Raw genomic sequence first — 15889 nt, 5'->3', positions numbered from 1 at the left:
GAAGTCTCATGTAGATGCCGAGCCAGAGGAGAGTCCAGGCAGCAGCAGCAGCAGCAGTAGCAGCAGCAGCGGAGCCGTCGATGCTCTCTCCTCAGCGCCCACTCCAGCTCCCCCCCAGGCCTCGGCTGGAGCGCCAGGAGAGGGAACAGACAGTGGCTCCTGCTCTGACGCAGACGCTTCAGTAGACTCCAGCTCCTACACTGAAGAGGAAGAAGACGAGGAGGACGAGGAAGATCCCAATATGTTTTCCTCCAAATTCCTCAGTGGGAACAACCCTCTCAGTGCCGTGTCCTCTGCTGTCAACAAGTTTGGTCTGTTTGGCGATGACGGGGATGGGGATAAAAACCAGAAAAGTGGAGAGCAGCAGCCAGGGAAAGGCCAGCCACAGCAGAAAGGACCCCAAAAACCTAATCAGGGTGCGGCTGTGCGCCAGTCTCCTGAAAAAAAGGGTCCGCCGCAGCAGCACGGCAATGGACAGGCGGGACCCCTGAAACAGCCTGAAGGTCAACCGAAAGGTGTATCCAAGCCCGGAGGAACACCGCTGGCTGACGGAGATGTAGCTCGAACGGGGACCAAAATGCAAGACTCCCAGCGAGGAACGGCCAAGGTTGTACAACAACAGCAACAACAGGGATCCCCTAAACCATCCCAACAACAATCAGTACCACAGAAACCATCTCAGCAACAATCGGGACCACCTAAACTGTCTCTGCAACAAGGAACACCTAAACCATCCCTGCAACAGCAGGGCTCCCCTAAACTGTCTCAGCAACAACAGGGGTCCCCTAAACCATCCCAGCAACAATCGGCGCCACAGAAACCATCCCAGCAACAACAGGGGTCCCCTAAACCGTCCCAGCAACAATCGGCGCCACAGAAGCCATCTCAGCAACATTCCGGTCCGCCAAAACCATCTCCACAACAACATGGAACACCTAATACTCCCCCACAACAACAGAGTATCCCCAAACCTAGCCCACAACAGGTCTCATCCAAGACGGGAGCACTGCAGGCGGCCCAGCAGCGAGGCCCAAAAGGACCCGCCACGCCAGACCTCATGCGAGGGTCTTCAATTTGTCCCGTTTGCAACACGACCAAACTCAATATACACACCAAGGAAGCACCAAACCACAAAACATGTACGCAGTGCAAAATCCAAGTGTGCAACTTCTGTGGTTTCAACCCACCTGACGCTGATGTAAGTATTTTCTAGTTTCATATAAATACAGTCGACACCGTTGCAATAAATTTTAAAGTGTACTACAGTTCGGTGTTTCACAACCTGGAGTTACTGGGGTTTATTGAGATTTTTCTGACCAATTTTAAGTGAAAGTGGACATTTTCCCATGGCACAGTGGTGGGGAATCATTGCTACTTGAGATTAATTTGACACCAAAGTCATATGGAAATCACATTTTATCATTCTCACCACTTTCATGCACAAATTAAAACCTGCATAAAACAACGTTAATCTACATTTTCCAACTACGCTGATAACGATGGCCCAATTTGAATTTAGTTTAAAAGGTTTCATCTTTAAAATGATTATTTTTTAAAACTAATATCTGTCTCCAGGCATCCGAGTGGCTTTGTCTCACCTGCCAGATAAAGAGAGCTGAAGAACCACCGATGAAAAAGCCAATGCCATCCCCCTCCAAAATGCCATCGCCTGCTGCATCAGGTTCAACCAACAGGACGCAAAATACATCAGCAGCCAAAAGTGAAGCTCCTAAAAGCCAAGCAAGTCCCAAGCATGTCGGGACAGACTCACAGAAACCGCACCCTGAGAAAAGCGGCACGGCAGCCGCCAATCAACAGGAGTCCGGAGGCTTGTTTGGCTTTGGTGCTTCGAAAACAGCAAAGCCTGAGGAAACAGTGACTGGGAAAATGTTTGGATTCGGTTCTTCCATTTTCAGCTCCGCATCAACACTGATAAACTCAACGGTTCAGGATGAGCCCAAAACCACAATACCGGTTTCTCCCAAAGCGCAGACCAAACCTGCCGCTGTCCAGGAGAAGAAGCTACAACCGGAGCAGGCCAAGGTTCCTCCTGGAGGACGTTCTCCATTGGACCTTTCACAATCACCCGGGCATCATCTTCCCAAAAAAGGCCAATCCTTTTGTCCTCTTTGTAAGATGGTGCTCAACGTGGGCTCCAAGGACCCACCCAACTACAGCAGCTGCACTGAATGCAGGATCACTGTCTGCAACCAGTGTGGATTTAACCCCATGCCAAATGTTAAGGAGGTAAGACTGTCTCATATGGATTATATAACATAGTGAGGGGGTGGACAAAGTATGTAAGTAAGTACATATAAAGTATATATAATTTTGCATCATTGATGGAAAGCAATTTGCTTTGTTTCTCTGGGTGAGTGGGCTCAATCTGGCTTTATTTACAGTTGCTGGTTAAGTCTGACGGGATCTGACTGTTTGCAGTGAACTTGAAAACTGCAGGTCCCTTTGATCCAACAATGCTTAAGGGGGATTACTCACCAACCACAAAATCATTATTATTCTGCCATGTCATCGATGACTACCATTTAATTTCAATTCAACTTCTGTAGCATCTCTTAATCTTTGCTTAAAAGCAGACATCAGATGTTTGCTCCCTGCTAAAAATACACATCCACACCTCGCAGGCTTTTACTACGGAGGCAAGCGAGCACACACTGAAGTAAACGGATAAGGCATCTTACTGGCAGGCTGAAGCACAAAGGACCCGACACTCGACATTGTAATTCAATGCACAATGTGCAGTTCGTAAGGACAAGCTTGCCAACGACACCCCAAGGCTGCTGCTTCTCCCTGTAGCAATGATGTGCAGTCGGATTCAGCTTTAAAAAAAAATGCTCTGTCCAAAAAAAAACACATTACATATCCAGTAATTGATTGTTGTTCTAACCTAAATTGCATCTCCCATAATCAAGTTAAATGTGTTTATTGTCTTGTAAATGAGACACCTACCGATTGTGTTCTTTTTTGAGTTTTGTTTGGGATTGGAAATCTTTTTTGTTGCGATATTGCTTCTGTTTAATTTTTATTGGTAGTTCTGTTCATACTGCTATGTTTCCATTTTGTAAAATTTCCCGTCATATCCAACTTTTCAGTATCCCTTTGTTGTGTTACATGTCCTGTGGTATGCTTTGGTCCGCTTATGTACTTAACTACGTATGCTAGTTGAATGAGTGAGAACAGTCCACCTTCTTACTGTATGTCATTATGGAATTAAAAGGAATGGGACACCCCAAAAATTTGACAGATGTTAAGATGGAAGGAGGACAAGAAGCCATGTTGTTGACAAAAAGATTAGCACGTCTGCCTTCGAGTGGATCGGTTTGGGCTTTTAGGTCGTCCTACAGGGTGTTTGCCTGTGCTCCCTATTTCCTTGCGTGGGTTTTCTCCGGGTACTCTGGCTTACTTCCTTTTCTTTATAAAAACAAGCATGATAGATTAATTGGAGACTCAAAATTGCGGATAGGTGTGATTGATTGTTTGTCTCTCAGGTGACAGACGACCAGTGTACCTCACACCTTGCCTAAAGTCAGCCGGGATAGACTCCAACTCACCCGCAACCCTAATGAAGACATGAATACAAATGAATTGAATGGAACTGTTTGGTGCAAATGTGTCTTAATGGAAAAAAATAACCTTTATCTGCTGTGTTGTTACAGGGCAAGGAGTGGCTTTGTTTAAACTGCCAAGTGAAACGTGCGACGAGAGGAATCGAACCTCCCAAACCTCCCACTTCCCCATCGAAAAGGACACCCGGACAGCATGTACTACAAACGACTCTTGCACAGTCATCCAAGGCTGAAGCTGTTAAAGCACAAGACAGTCTGAAACAGGCCAGCTCAGCTCCTGTTCAGAAAGCGCAGCAGGACAACGTGAAGGCAGATCTGCAGAAAAAAACAGAGCAGTTACAAAAACAGGGCAATGCCACTGAAGCTCGACAGCAAGAATCAGGTGGTTTCTTCGGTTTCGGCAGTCCGAAAAAGCAACCTGACGTTCCTAAGCCTGCTGAGTCTGTGACAGGAAAGATGTTTGGATTTGGTTCCTCCATATTCAGCTCTGCATCCACTTTGATGTCCTCTGCTGTGCAAGAGGAACCAAAACCAACACCAACACCCAGTTCTCCCAAGAGGCCTGGTTCTGAAGAGTCCCCATCTGTTAAGAAACTACAACCACAAAATAAAACGGAACAAAGCCAGCAGCCGAAAGGGGACAAGCTTTCATCAGAACCATCGAAGAAAGTATCCGCTCCCCTAGGTATTTCTAAACCTGTTCAGTCGTCCTGTCCTGTCTGTAAATCAGAACTCAATTTTGGCTCTAATGATCCCCCCAACTACAACACCTGTACAGAGTGTAAAAACACTGTCTGCAACCAATGTGGCTTTAACCCTGTGCCAAATGTGAAGGAGGTAAGACAATTGTTCATGTTTATTCATGCTCTTGTGATTTTTAATAAACACGATGTACTCTTGTGTAGGTGAAGGAGTGGTTATGTCTCAACTGTCAGATGCAACGTGCTCTCGGAGCATCAGAGCCTCTGGGAATGCCCATGATGAAACCACAGGCCTCGCCAAACAAAGCTCCAGCATCTGTGACTGTCCACGAGAAGGAAACACAGCATAAATCTCAAACAAAAGATGACCCAACACCTGCTGAGTCCAAAGTGAAGGAGACACCTGTGAGGGAATCTGAAAAGATGAACGTTGCAAACCAGAAAACACTTACTTCAGGTTCGGGTCCGAAAACTCTATCGGAAGACCAGAAGAAAGGACCTCAAAAGCTCCCGGAAACAAGGATTATATCTGACCTAAAGCTGACAAATGCTGCTTCAAAGACACAAGAGGAGTCCCACGGTCCTAAACTACAGTCTGATGTAGTCAAGCCCACTGACTCAATAGGCGATAAAATGTTTAGCTTTGGCTCCTCTATCTTCAGCTCGGCATCCACTTTAATCAATTCAGCAGGCCAGGAGGAGCCCAAAACGACACCCCCACTGTCCCCAAAGATGCCTGCCTCAAAGGTGACCAAATCACCTCTTGCTCAGGAGAAAGAACAGGAGAAGAAACAAGAGTCCAAGTCATCTACATTGTTACAATCTAAACCTGAATCAGATCATTCAAAGGGGGTGGCCGTCTCCCAGGCATCATCCAAAGATGGTGAATCAACTTGCCCTCTATGTAAGGCAAACCTTAACTTTGGCTCAAAGGATTCTCCCAACTACAGCAAATGCACAGAATGCAAAAACACTGTTTGTAACCAGTGCGGATTTAGTCCAGTGCCAAATCTGTCAAAGGTAAATACTTTAATATAATTAATTGAATAAAATAAATTTAGCTTACAGTTTACTACAGTGGACCATGCATGTTTGTGGCACCTATGGATCCACCTATTCATGGAGATTTGTTATGATATTTTTTTTTCAGTATTTTATATATATGGGTGGGGGCAGTGGTTGTCTGTGGTTGGGGAGCCAAGTGTGAATGGTTGTCAGTCCGTATGAACCCTATAATTAACTGGCAATCAGTCCTAGGTGTCTCTCGTCTGAAGTCAGCTAGGATAGGCTCCAGTTACCTGTGACCGTAATGCAGACAAGGGCTGTAGAAAATGTGTGGATGGATGATTGATGCTTGTCATTGTTTAAGAACAATATGCAATTCATTTAAATATTTGCCACTTTTTCTTGGTGTTTTCTCTTTTTAGGTTAAAGAATGGCTATGTTTGAATTGTCAGATGCAAAGAGCTCTGAATGCATCTGAACTTCCAGTAAAGCCCCCAAATGCAGTAAATAAACCGCCTCTATCGTCCATACCTCAGAAGACAACTGTTTCAAATGAAGTTGAAACAACCAAAAAGGATGTGTTAAAATCTGATGTGCTTCCAATAATGCAGGCTACAGCACCTGATAAGAAGGAGGGTTCTGCACCAAGTACTCCACAGGAGATCCCGTCCGTAAGTGCTAAAAAAACACATCAGAATAAACAGGGTACCCCAGTTTCTGACCAGGAACCTCAAACGAAGTCTGGCTCTCAGAAACCATCGGACCAGGCCACTCATTCTGGACCAAAACAGAGCAAAGTCACTTCAGATGCCCAGAAACAGTCATCCAACCAGTCTGGCTTGAGTGGCTCTAAAACCACTTCAGATGCTTCCAAAACAACTGACTCAATTACTGGGAAGATGTTTGGTTTTGGCTCTTCCATTTTCAGCTCAGCATCCACTTTGATATCCTCAGCTGTTCAGGAAGAGTCACGCACGACACCGCCAAGCTCTCGCAAAATGTCCGCCCCAGTGCAGGTCTCTCCAAGGGCAGTAGATGCACCCAAGATTTCTCCCAAAAGTACACCAACAGCTTCTCCCAATAAAGTGCCACCGAAAGGACCAGGAAGTCTTTCTCAGGAGGTCAAGAAAAATGAAGCAAATCAGAGGAAGCAGGATAAAATTTCATCACAGCCAACAAAGGCAGCGACAGTGACCCACACCCATCCTAATGTACACCAGGAAAATTGTCCGCTATGTAATGTCAAATTAAACATTGGCTCAAAGGAACCTCCAAATTACAGTAGCTGCTGCGAGTGTAAGACCACTGTCTGTGACAAATGTGGATTTAGCACACTACCCATTGGAAAGGTAAATCTATATTCTGAAAATTATGTATGTATTTGTTTTTGTTTAATCCATTTTTGCTTTATTTCAGAAAAAGGAATGGCTGTGTCTTCCGTGTCAGATGAAAAGAGCAGTTGAACCATCTGAGCAACCAGCTTCTCAAAAACAAGAACAGTTTCCATCTGCGATCAAGTTAACAGACACCTCCAAACCGACATCCCAAATAAAGGCAAATCTGAATGCAGCTGACACCCAACAGCAAAAGTCATCCACAGCTTCAGTTAAGTCAAACAAATCTGAAGCTTCCACTACACCAGTGAAGTTGGTTAGCCCAGCACCTGATGCTAAAACCCAACAACAAAATGAGAAGCCCATTCCTGAGAAACCACCAGATCAGACAAGCCAAGTTGGATGTAGGCAGAGCAATGCCACTGCAGCAAAGCAGCAAGAGACAGGAGGCTTTTTTGGCTTGGGTGCAACAAAGTCCAAGCCGGATGTAGAGAAGCCAACCGATTCAGTGTCAGGAAAGATGTTTGGTTTTGGCTCATCAATCTTCAGCTCAGCATCTACATTAATAACGTCGGCTGTTCAGGATCAGACCAAGACCACTCCGCCAGCTTCTCCCAAAAGGTCCCCTGCAAAAGAGTTGAAATCTGATAATTGTCGGAATCTGGAGACACAGAGGAAGCCATCAGAGTCAACACAGCTGGCAATGGCACCTCCATCAGGTATGACTAGAGGAGATAATGACACACCAAAACCTCCAAAGGCTGCGCAAGCTACCAAGTCAGATGTCAAACCAGGTTCTACATGTCCGCTCTGTAAAGATGAACTTCTCCAAACCAACTCCAATACCTGCACTGAATGCAAAAACACTGTTTGTAATCAGTGTGGATTTAACCCCATGCCAATTGAAACAAAGGTAAGACTATATACATTTATATATATTTTAAAATTATATAAATGTGATTATTTTTCTAAAGAGTCTTGGGATCATTCCTTTAATCAACCATATGCATGCCTTAATTTGTATGCTCTATTTACAGCTTGTTAAACATTGGAATCAAACTTACATAAACAGTTGGACTAACCTTACTTTTTTTAGGTTCAGGAGTGGCTGTGTCTCACCTGCCAAATGCAGCGTGCACTAGGTGCAAGCCAACCCCCAGCAGCTGGGACTAACAACTTCCACGCACCCGCAAAAGATGTCATAAGCACAGCTGAACCCGAAAAGAAAGTGACATTGATACCAATGTCACCTCAAAGACAACCAACAGTTGGGACAGCAAAGCCGGGTGCTGTTTCTTCAGCTGCCAACAAGCCAGATGGTCTGAAAGACAACATTCCAGCTCCTGTTGAAAAGACTCCACAGGACCCTCAAAGCATACCAGATGTCAGAACATCACCAGGCCAGAGAAGGCAAGCTGAACGTAAAGAGAGCAATGCCGCGGAGTCAGGAAGATTTTTTGGTTTTGGCGGCAGTAAAACCCAATCAGACGCTTCCAAGCCTGCAGAGTCAGTGACCGGAAAAATGTTTGGCTTTGGATCTTCTATTTTCAGCAGTGCCTCCACTTTGATCAACTCAACTCCACCGGTTTCACCCAAGATGTCCCCCATGAAACAGAATCAACCCCCTTCTGTCCAAACTACGGAACAAAAGACGAAGCTAGACCAAACTCAGCCGACTGAAGCAATTTCATCTGAACAAACCAAAGTGGATGAATCTCAAAAAGATGCCCAATCCACCTGTCCTCTTTGTAAGGTTGAACTCAACATTGGGTCCCAAGATCTACCAAACTATGACACCTGCACCAATTGTAAGATTACTGTCTGTAAGCAGTGTGGATTTAACCCTATGCCAAATGTATCAGGGGTGAGTAAAGATTGCATGTATTGTAGTCATATACATATACCGGTACCGTATATACAGATACATGAACATGTTTTTTTCGAACACTAAGTAAAAGGACACTTAATATCCATGTCGTTGTTTGTGTTGTAGAAAAAAGAATGGCTGTGTCTGACATGCCAAATGCAAAGAGCTCTCTCAGCAGCAGAAGCAGTGGAGCCTCCATTGATGAAACCTCAGCCATCACCCAAGAAAGAGACACCAGCTACTCCAACCTTCAATCAAATTGAAGATACAATTTTACCACAGAAAGCAGATGCAACAGACAAAATCCAGAAGGAAAAACCAACACCAATAGTAGTACAAATAAAAGAAGAGAGCTTAGGCACTGTCTCAATCCCAACGAAAGAGATCAAAACTGTGTTGCCACCTCCGAAGGAGGCCAAAATTTCCTTGGTATCTTCATCTGAAGAGAAACCAACTGCAGATTCACTTTCTGATAAGACACTGACTGATGAAGCTCCTCTTATCAGGACGGATGTTGAATGTTCAGTGAAGAAGCAAGACAATCATCCTATACCTAGCTCCCTTGCAACAACTGTGACATCCGATCAGCAAGTGCAGGGAACGGTAGTAAAATTGGTGGATCAAGTAGTCACAATTGCTGATAAAGAGCTCCCCAAACTCCCAAACAAGGAGCCTAACCTCATTGAAAACATATTTACCAAACCGGCTCCTTCAACATTACAATCAACTCAAGAAAAAGGAATTGATGCTAAAAAATCTCAGGATGGTGTCTCAAAAACAACTGAAGCAGTGACCGGGAAGATGATTGGATTTGGGTCAACGCTCTTCAGTTCAGCATCGTCTTTAATAACCTCTGCTGTCCGCGAGGAACCCAGCACGACACCACCAAGTTGTCGTAAAATGTCTGCCCCCGCACAAAGCTCAGATAACGTGTCAGCATCTCCGATTCTACCAGTCAAGCCGAGCCCTGCAGTCTCGCCACTCAAAACATCCATGAAGGAGGTAAAGCCATCTGAGGTACCTCAAACTCAAGTCAAGCCTCTTCCATCAGGAACAAAGAAAGCAGATCAAGGTCCACAAGAACCTTCACAAGTGGAGAACTCCGAAGCTGTTCCCAAAGCTGTGCAACCTAATTGTCCACTTTGTAAGGTTGAACTTAATATGGACTCCAAGGATTTACCCAATTACAACACATGTACTGGATGTAAATTTGCAGTCTGCAACAAATGTGGGTTTAGTCCTATGCCAAATAAAGCAGAAGTAAGTTATGGCTTTTGCATCAAATGCATCAAATTTCATCGTTAAAAATGCCAATAATTATATCTGTTTTGTGTTGCCAGGGAAAAGAATGGCTGTGTCTCAACTGTCAAATGCAGAGGGCACTTGGGGCTTCTGAGCCTCTTGGACTTCCACTTATAAAATCTCAACCATCACCGAGCAAAGAAAAAACACCTGCCTCAATGGAGAAAAATGTAGCAATACCAGATTCTCAGGTGGATACTATGACACCTAAAGCCATTCCGTCCAACAATAAGTTTGTCGGTATTGTCACAACCAAAGAAGGTGAATCCCCAGCTGAACCCACTGACAAGTCAACACCTGCAACTGCTTCATTACCTGAAAAAAGTGGTCCTCCTGCAATCAAGAAGACTGATGATGAATCTCTGCTACCCGAAAAGACCCCCAAAATACAACTTGGATTAGCCCAGAAGGAACCTCCAGAAACTGTGACCTCTACTGTAAAGGTTGTTCCCCCAGCAGCACAAGAAGCAGCAAAAATTGCACAACAACAACCTGCAACAGCTGTGAAATCTCCAGCCAAATCTATGCCACCACGAACTCAACCTAAAAAACAGGAATCTGGAGGTTTTTTTGGTTTTGGTGGCCCTAAAATACAACCTACTGCACCCAAACCTGCTGAATCGGTGACTGGGAAGATGTTTGGCTTTGGTTCATCCTTCTTGAATTCAGCGTCCAGTTTGATAAACTCAGCTGTTCAAGATGAAACTAAAACGACACCACCAACTCCACGCAAGACATCCATACATGCCTCTCCTAAGACAACACCACCTGCCTCTCCTAAAACTTTAACTTCAAAAGACACCAAAGTCCCACCATCTCCCCAAAACACAGAGGAAGAAAAACTGGACAAACCACAGTTGAAAACAACCCCATCAGTTATACAAGATAAAGTTGCTAAAGCTCCAGTTGTATCCCCCATGGCACCTAAAGACACTCAGGGGGCTCCAAAAACAGCTGAGCCCACCTGCCCACTCTGTAAGGTACAACTTAATGTGGATGGTAAAGGTGGTCCAAACTTCAACACCTGTACGGAATGCAAAATGACTGTCTGCAATCAGTGTGGGTTTAATCCAGTGCCCAACGTATCAGAGGTAAATCTCACTTCCATAAACAACACACATTTCAGTAATTTACAAGCAGCAACTGATTGGGTACAGGTATAGGTGTGCACGTGAGTGTGAATGGTTGCCTTTCTTCCCTGTGATTAACTGACAACCAATCCCACTTCAATCCCACCCCTTGCCCTCAAATCAGATGGAATAGGGTGTATGCTGTAAAGATTGCTGATCTTGAAAAATCATTGTTTGCCTGTGTTAAAAACCTTTATATGTCTTTCTTTTTTCAAAGGTACAAGAATGGCTGTGTCTTGATTGTCAGATGAAGAGGGCACTTGGATCCTCTGAGCCCACTAGATCTTCTGCAGTGAAGCCGCAACTCTCACCAGTCAAAATTGCTCCCTCAACATCAGAACAAAAGGATATAGTTGTCCAGCCAGATAAGTTGAAGTTAATAAAAAAAGAGGGCATTCAAGTGGAGAACGAGCCTCACCAGGCAACAACACCAAAAAAGACTGATCCATTGCAACAAGTTTCAATCCTAAAGCCAAAAGATCATTCAGGTGGTGAACAAGAAAAGGATGTGGCCAAGAAGTCACAACAGACTGGGAAATCACAACAGGCAGATGATTCTGAAACTCCAAAAGCAGAAATCAAGGCATTTGCTGCAAAACTGGCAGATGAGAAACTACATCAACAGCCTCCTATTAATTCTACACCACCAGCAGCTGTGTCTGAAAGGAGTGACGCCTGCGATGTTTCTCAAACTCCAAAACCAGAGGTAAAGCCCATTGCTGCAAAATTGGAAGATGGAAAACCCCTTCAGCAGCCTTCTAAATCCTCAACTCCTTCTGTCAAATCCACACCACCACCAGCTGTGTCTGCAAAGAAGGAATCTGGGGGGTTCTTTGGATTTGGTTCCCCCAAAACACAAGTTGCTCCTGCTGCAAAGCCCGCTGAGAGTGTCACTGGTAAAATGTTGGGATTTGGCTCCTCTATTTTTAGCTCTGCATCCACATTGATAACATCCGCTGTTCAAGATGATCCCAAAACTACTCCCCCAGTCTCTCCAAAGATTTCCCCTGCAAAGACTACACCAAAACCACAACCACCTCAACAAGCCAAACCTGTTCCAATAGCCCAGTCAAAAGTAGAGAAGAAGCTATTAGAAGCCACAGAAGTGGCAAGAGGCCCCAAAGCGGATATTCCCAAAGTGGCAGGAGGCCCCAAAGCAGAGATTCCCAAAGCAGACATATCCACCTGTCCGCTCTGTAAAATTGAACTCCATGTGGCCTCCAAGGAACCTCCCAATTACAACACCTGCACCGAATGCAAGAGCCTTGTGTGTAACCTCTGTGGATTTAACCCCATGCCTCATACAGGAGGGGTAAGTGCAATTCTTCAATCTCTCATTATTAACTAAAAGAGACACATTGGCATTCCTTTTCACAGTTGAACACAGTTTAGTCTGTGACAAGCTTTTGTCTAACTACTCCAACGATGAAGAATCACACTATAGTACTGCCCCGCGACCCTATATAGGATAAGCGGTTTGGAAGATGACATGACATGACATGACTATAGTACTGCATGATAGTGTTTAAGACAGTGTTGTCCAGTGGCCGTCACTTGAAATTTGCTCTGGATCTTCGCCCAGCCTAGTTTCCAGGTCAAGGTTGGAAAATATCAGTGTGGGGAAGTTACTATGTAAATTATCCTACAATTACAGAACGGCTTGCTCACAGACACATTTTCCAAAATAGGCAGGTATCGAAAGATTTACTTGATTATGTGATTTTCACACTTGATGATTGTGCAGGCACTCCAGAGATGCAACTATTTGTCTACAAGCAATTAAACATTTTTCATAATTTCTTCATTTTTTGTGCCAACTTGAAGATCAGTATACATTGTGCATACATGTAGCTTGATAAAAATCAGATTCTGTCTCATGTGTGTTTCTCCAAGCTGGCCCCACTCCCAATCACCAGCCACTTGCTCTCACCAAGACACCCATCTGGCACCTTCAAGGACCTCTGTGACTTACGAGCAGGCAACATTACTGACTGACTGACCTGACTGAACATTTAGTCCCCCATAATTATGACTATAAAAACATCAACATAGTCATTCACTGACTGTTATTTGTAGTTCCTTCACATGATGCAAGCAGTGGCTCATATGCATGATGCAGGATCCCTCCCCCCAAAACAGGCACATTTCAGGCTAGAAAAATAAGGTGCAAAGCGCTCTGTACTTTTTGTTCCTTGGGATATTTTGATGAAAAAAAGTTGCTGACATGCTTGAAGACATCTGGGAACTGAACAAAAATACATATTTTTCCTTCATGTCTGTTAGCAGATTTGTGCGACACCAGGAGATTGTTTTCCGCGGTTGTGCCTAGGATTTCCAGGCCATTAAACTGTTACAATGTTGCAATTACATACAGTAACATAGTTCATGTCTCCAGCAGAGCCTGGGAAACACACAAAGTGTATTAAGGCTGTTGTGCAACAGTATTAGTGAGATGGGATCTGATGTCAGAGCAGAGATTCCAGTGGGGGTGCGATTGCCGAAGCAGTGACAGATTTGAGTTGGCAAAATCGTGCGATATGCCAATAAAGCAGAGATGAGGCAGATTACGTCAAACATGACATAACATTAGAGCAGGAGAGACTTCCTCTTGAGCCATCTGTTCTATCGCTTGGATCAGTGGTGCCACGTAATTCTTCAATTTCCTTTTTAGTGTATGTGGGTGGGAAGTACCAGAGCTGGGCATACCCTAACCGTCACAAAGTTACTGTTTGCATATTTCGCGGACCCACGTGGTTCCAGTTGGCCCAAGTCAGCCAAACGGTGAAGAGAACTGACTTAACCGGTACCACGTCACACGCAGGTGCGGGTGCAAATGCAGCCAAAAAAAGAAAAAATGTCAAATAAAACAGTGTTGTATACCATTCGGTCCCACAGACGCAATGACATGTGCCCCATATTGTTTTTATTTCACTCATCACCACGCTGTGCGTGTTTGTTTTTATTTTATATTTTTCCTTCATTTGGTGGCATCTCCGCTCGTGTGGCGCCTGCGTGTGATGTGTACATTAAGTTCTCGACGCCGATTGGTTGTCGCCGAAAAGGGACTGACTGGGATCACGTGGGTCGGTTAAATATGCAGATGGGAACTTTGTGAGGGTTAGGTGATGCCTAGCTCTGGGAAGTACACAAACCACATGCACCTGGTTTGTGATCATACACTTGCAGTTTACTGCAGATTGCCATTTGGTGTGCTTTCCATATTAATTCTTCCATGTAGAGCATGTTTTTTCGGAGAAAAATGCTTTTGACCTTGCATTTTTTTCTCTCTTCTTTACTCTTAATTTCCACCCACGTTGCAGAAACAGTCGTTTGTGTGTCTGTTTTTCAAAATGCTTATGTCTTCTAAGGGACATATTCCAGATTTTGTAAACAGTGAACAACCCTAAAATAGATTTCCTTAAGTAATTGTCGTTTTGCACCAGAGAGGGCAAAGGCTCAGGGGGAGGGGCTGTATGGATGATGTGTATACCATCCAAGATGTTCTGTATCCCTTTTTAAAGCTGCTTGAACACGTGTAAATAGGAGAAGTTGCCTATTTTATAGCAGGAAAGAGCATGGCTTTTGTAGCGGGTCAGAGTGTTGAAAGGCTTGAAAGTCATGAGTGCCGGGAGCGTGTCTCCATTTGATCCTTTTGATTGCTTGTTGTACATCAGCCCATGCCATCAAAATAGCCTGCAAAGTGACTGTTGCCCTGATAAGTAGGGCGCGCACGTGTGCCCTCATGTTTGGTGTGTGAGGACGATGGAAAGATTGAACTCAGCTGAAGGTTTTCATTTATCTTTAGACAAAATGGTTCTGTACTCAATGTGTGCTCATTATCTGAGCCATAAGAGGATATGCCACTTGCTGTAATATCCAGGTTGCAATGTCTGTGCTAGCCTTGAGTCATAGATGTTTCATTGTGTTTGCATTAGAGGAGACTCCTTTATTGGAGAATGTATTTTTATCTTGTCGGTTTAGGTTTTGTCTGCAACACTTTCTTTTCGCTTCATCACACCCACAAATCACCACTTGCTATTCACCATCTACTGCAGTCAACCCCCCCAAAATCTTTGCAATCATATGTTCTCTGCACCTTCACTAGTCTAAAGATGGCATTCTGATTAATATCATCATATCCAGGCATGATGCAGGACAGGGAGGACCCAAATGCGAGAGGGCGAGCCAGGAGGACAGTTTGAGATTTTAATGAAATGAAAGGAAATACAATTGACCGGATACTGATGCTTGGCATGGTGAAAAGGCTGGGCTTGGCGTGGTGACGAGGCTTGGCTTGGCGTGGTGACGAGACTTGGCTTGGCGTGGGGACTAGGCTTGGCTTGGCGTGGGGACGAGACTTGGCGTGGCGTGGGGACGAGACTTGGCGTGGTTACGAGGCTTCACTTGACTTGACTTGCCTGGATGACAGGTAACTCTGTGATATGAACAGACCAACAGCCCAACGCAACACGCGACGACACGACAATGACCCGACAAGGACTGAACAAAACCTAGCAACTTAAATACAATCACACTGACAAGCCATCGAGAAACACCTGGACAAAACACACAAGGTAGGAGGGAGCTGATTGGTTAACACTAGGGAGTGGAAAGCACACAGGTGGACACAATAATCATGACGAGACAGACACAGGACACTGAGCAAAACATGAAACTAAAAAAAAACCCAAAACCAAAACAGACCATGACAAATATAGCGTTTGTGGAATATGAGTTAAGCAGCAAAATCCACCCATTTTTAGCCATCTCAGGTGGTGGCCATTTGTCACTTCTGAAGCAACTGTGATTTCATTTTCAGTCAACAAGTGGCAAAATGGCCACATTTGAACCCGACTGACAATTGAACATGTGCAATCTGCATGAAAGGTAGCAGTATTTAGCACTACACTTCCATTTTTTCTATAGTAACAAATCCAAAACTAAATATTCAACAACCTAACTTCAG

General features: G+C 44.5%; 1 protein-coding gene across 5 annotated transcripts in view; it reads left to right on the top strand.

Moving 5' to 3' along the window:
- Window positions 1-15889, top strand: part of pclob (piccolo presynaptic cytomatrix protein b) — a 54684-nt gene that overhangs the window by 2129 nt on the left and 36666 nt on the right. For all 5 annotated transcript variants that reach the window (XM_086027106.1, XM_086027104.1, XM_086027102.1 and 2 more), the window contains exons 2-11: window positions 1-1198; window positions 1576-2247; window positions 3675-4421; window positions 4490-5305; window positions 5713-6639; window positions 6707-7537; window positions 7721-8488; window positions 8618-9751; window positions 9832-10884; window positions 11141-12235. In XM_086027106.1, the coding sequence (XP_085883232.1) occupies window positions 242-1198; window positions 1576-2247; window positions 3675-4421; window positions 4490-5305; window positions 5713-6639; window positions 6707-7537; window positions 7721-8488; window positions 8618-9751; window positions 9832-10884; window positions 11141-12235 (9000 nt within the window). In that variant the 5' untranslated portion in view covers window positions 1-241. The remainder of the gene's footprint in view (window positions 1199-1575; window positions 2248-3674; window positions 4422-4489; window positions 5306-5712; window positions 6640-6706; window positions 7538-7720; window positions 8489-8617; window positions 9752-9831; window positions 10885-11140; window positions 12236-15889) is intronic.

Source organism: Filicampus tigris, chromosome 4, assembly GCF_054856515.1.
Source record: "Filicampus tigris isolate MCC_2025a chromosome 4, RoL_Ftig_1.0, whole genome shotgun sequence".
In the NCBI taxonomy this organism is placed as follows: Eukaryota; Metazoa; Chordata; class Actinopteri; order Syngnathiformes; family Syngnathidae; genus Filicampus; species Filicampus tigris.
The sequence above is the reverse complement of the archived record's forward strand: the minus strand, read 5'-3'. Positions and strand labels throughout refer to the sequence as shown.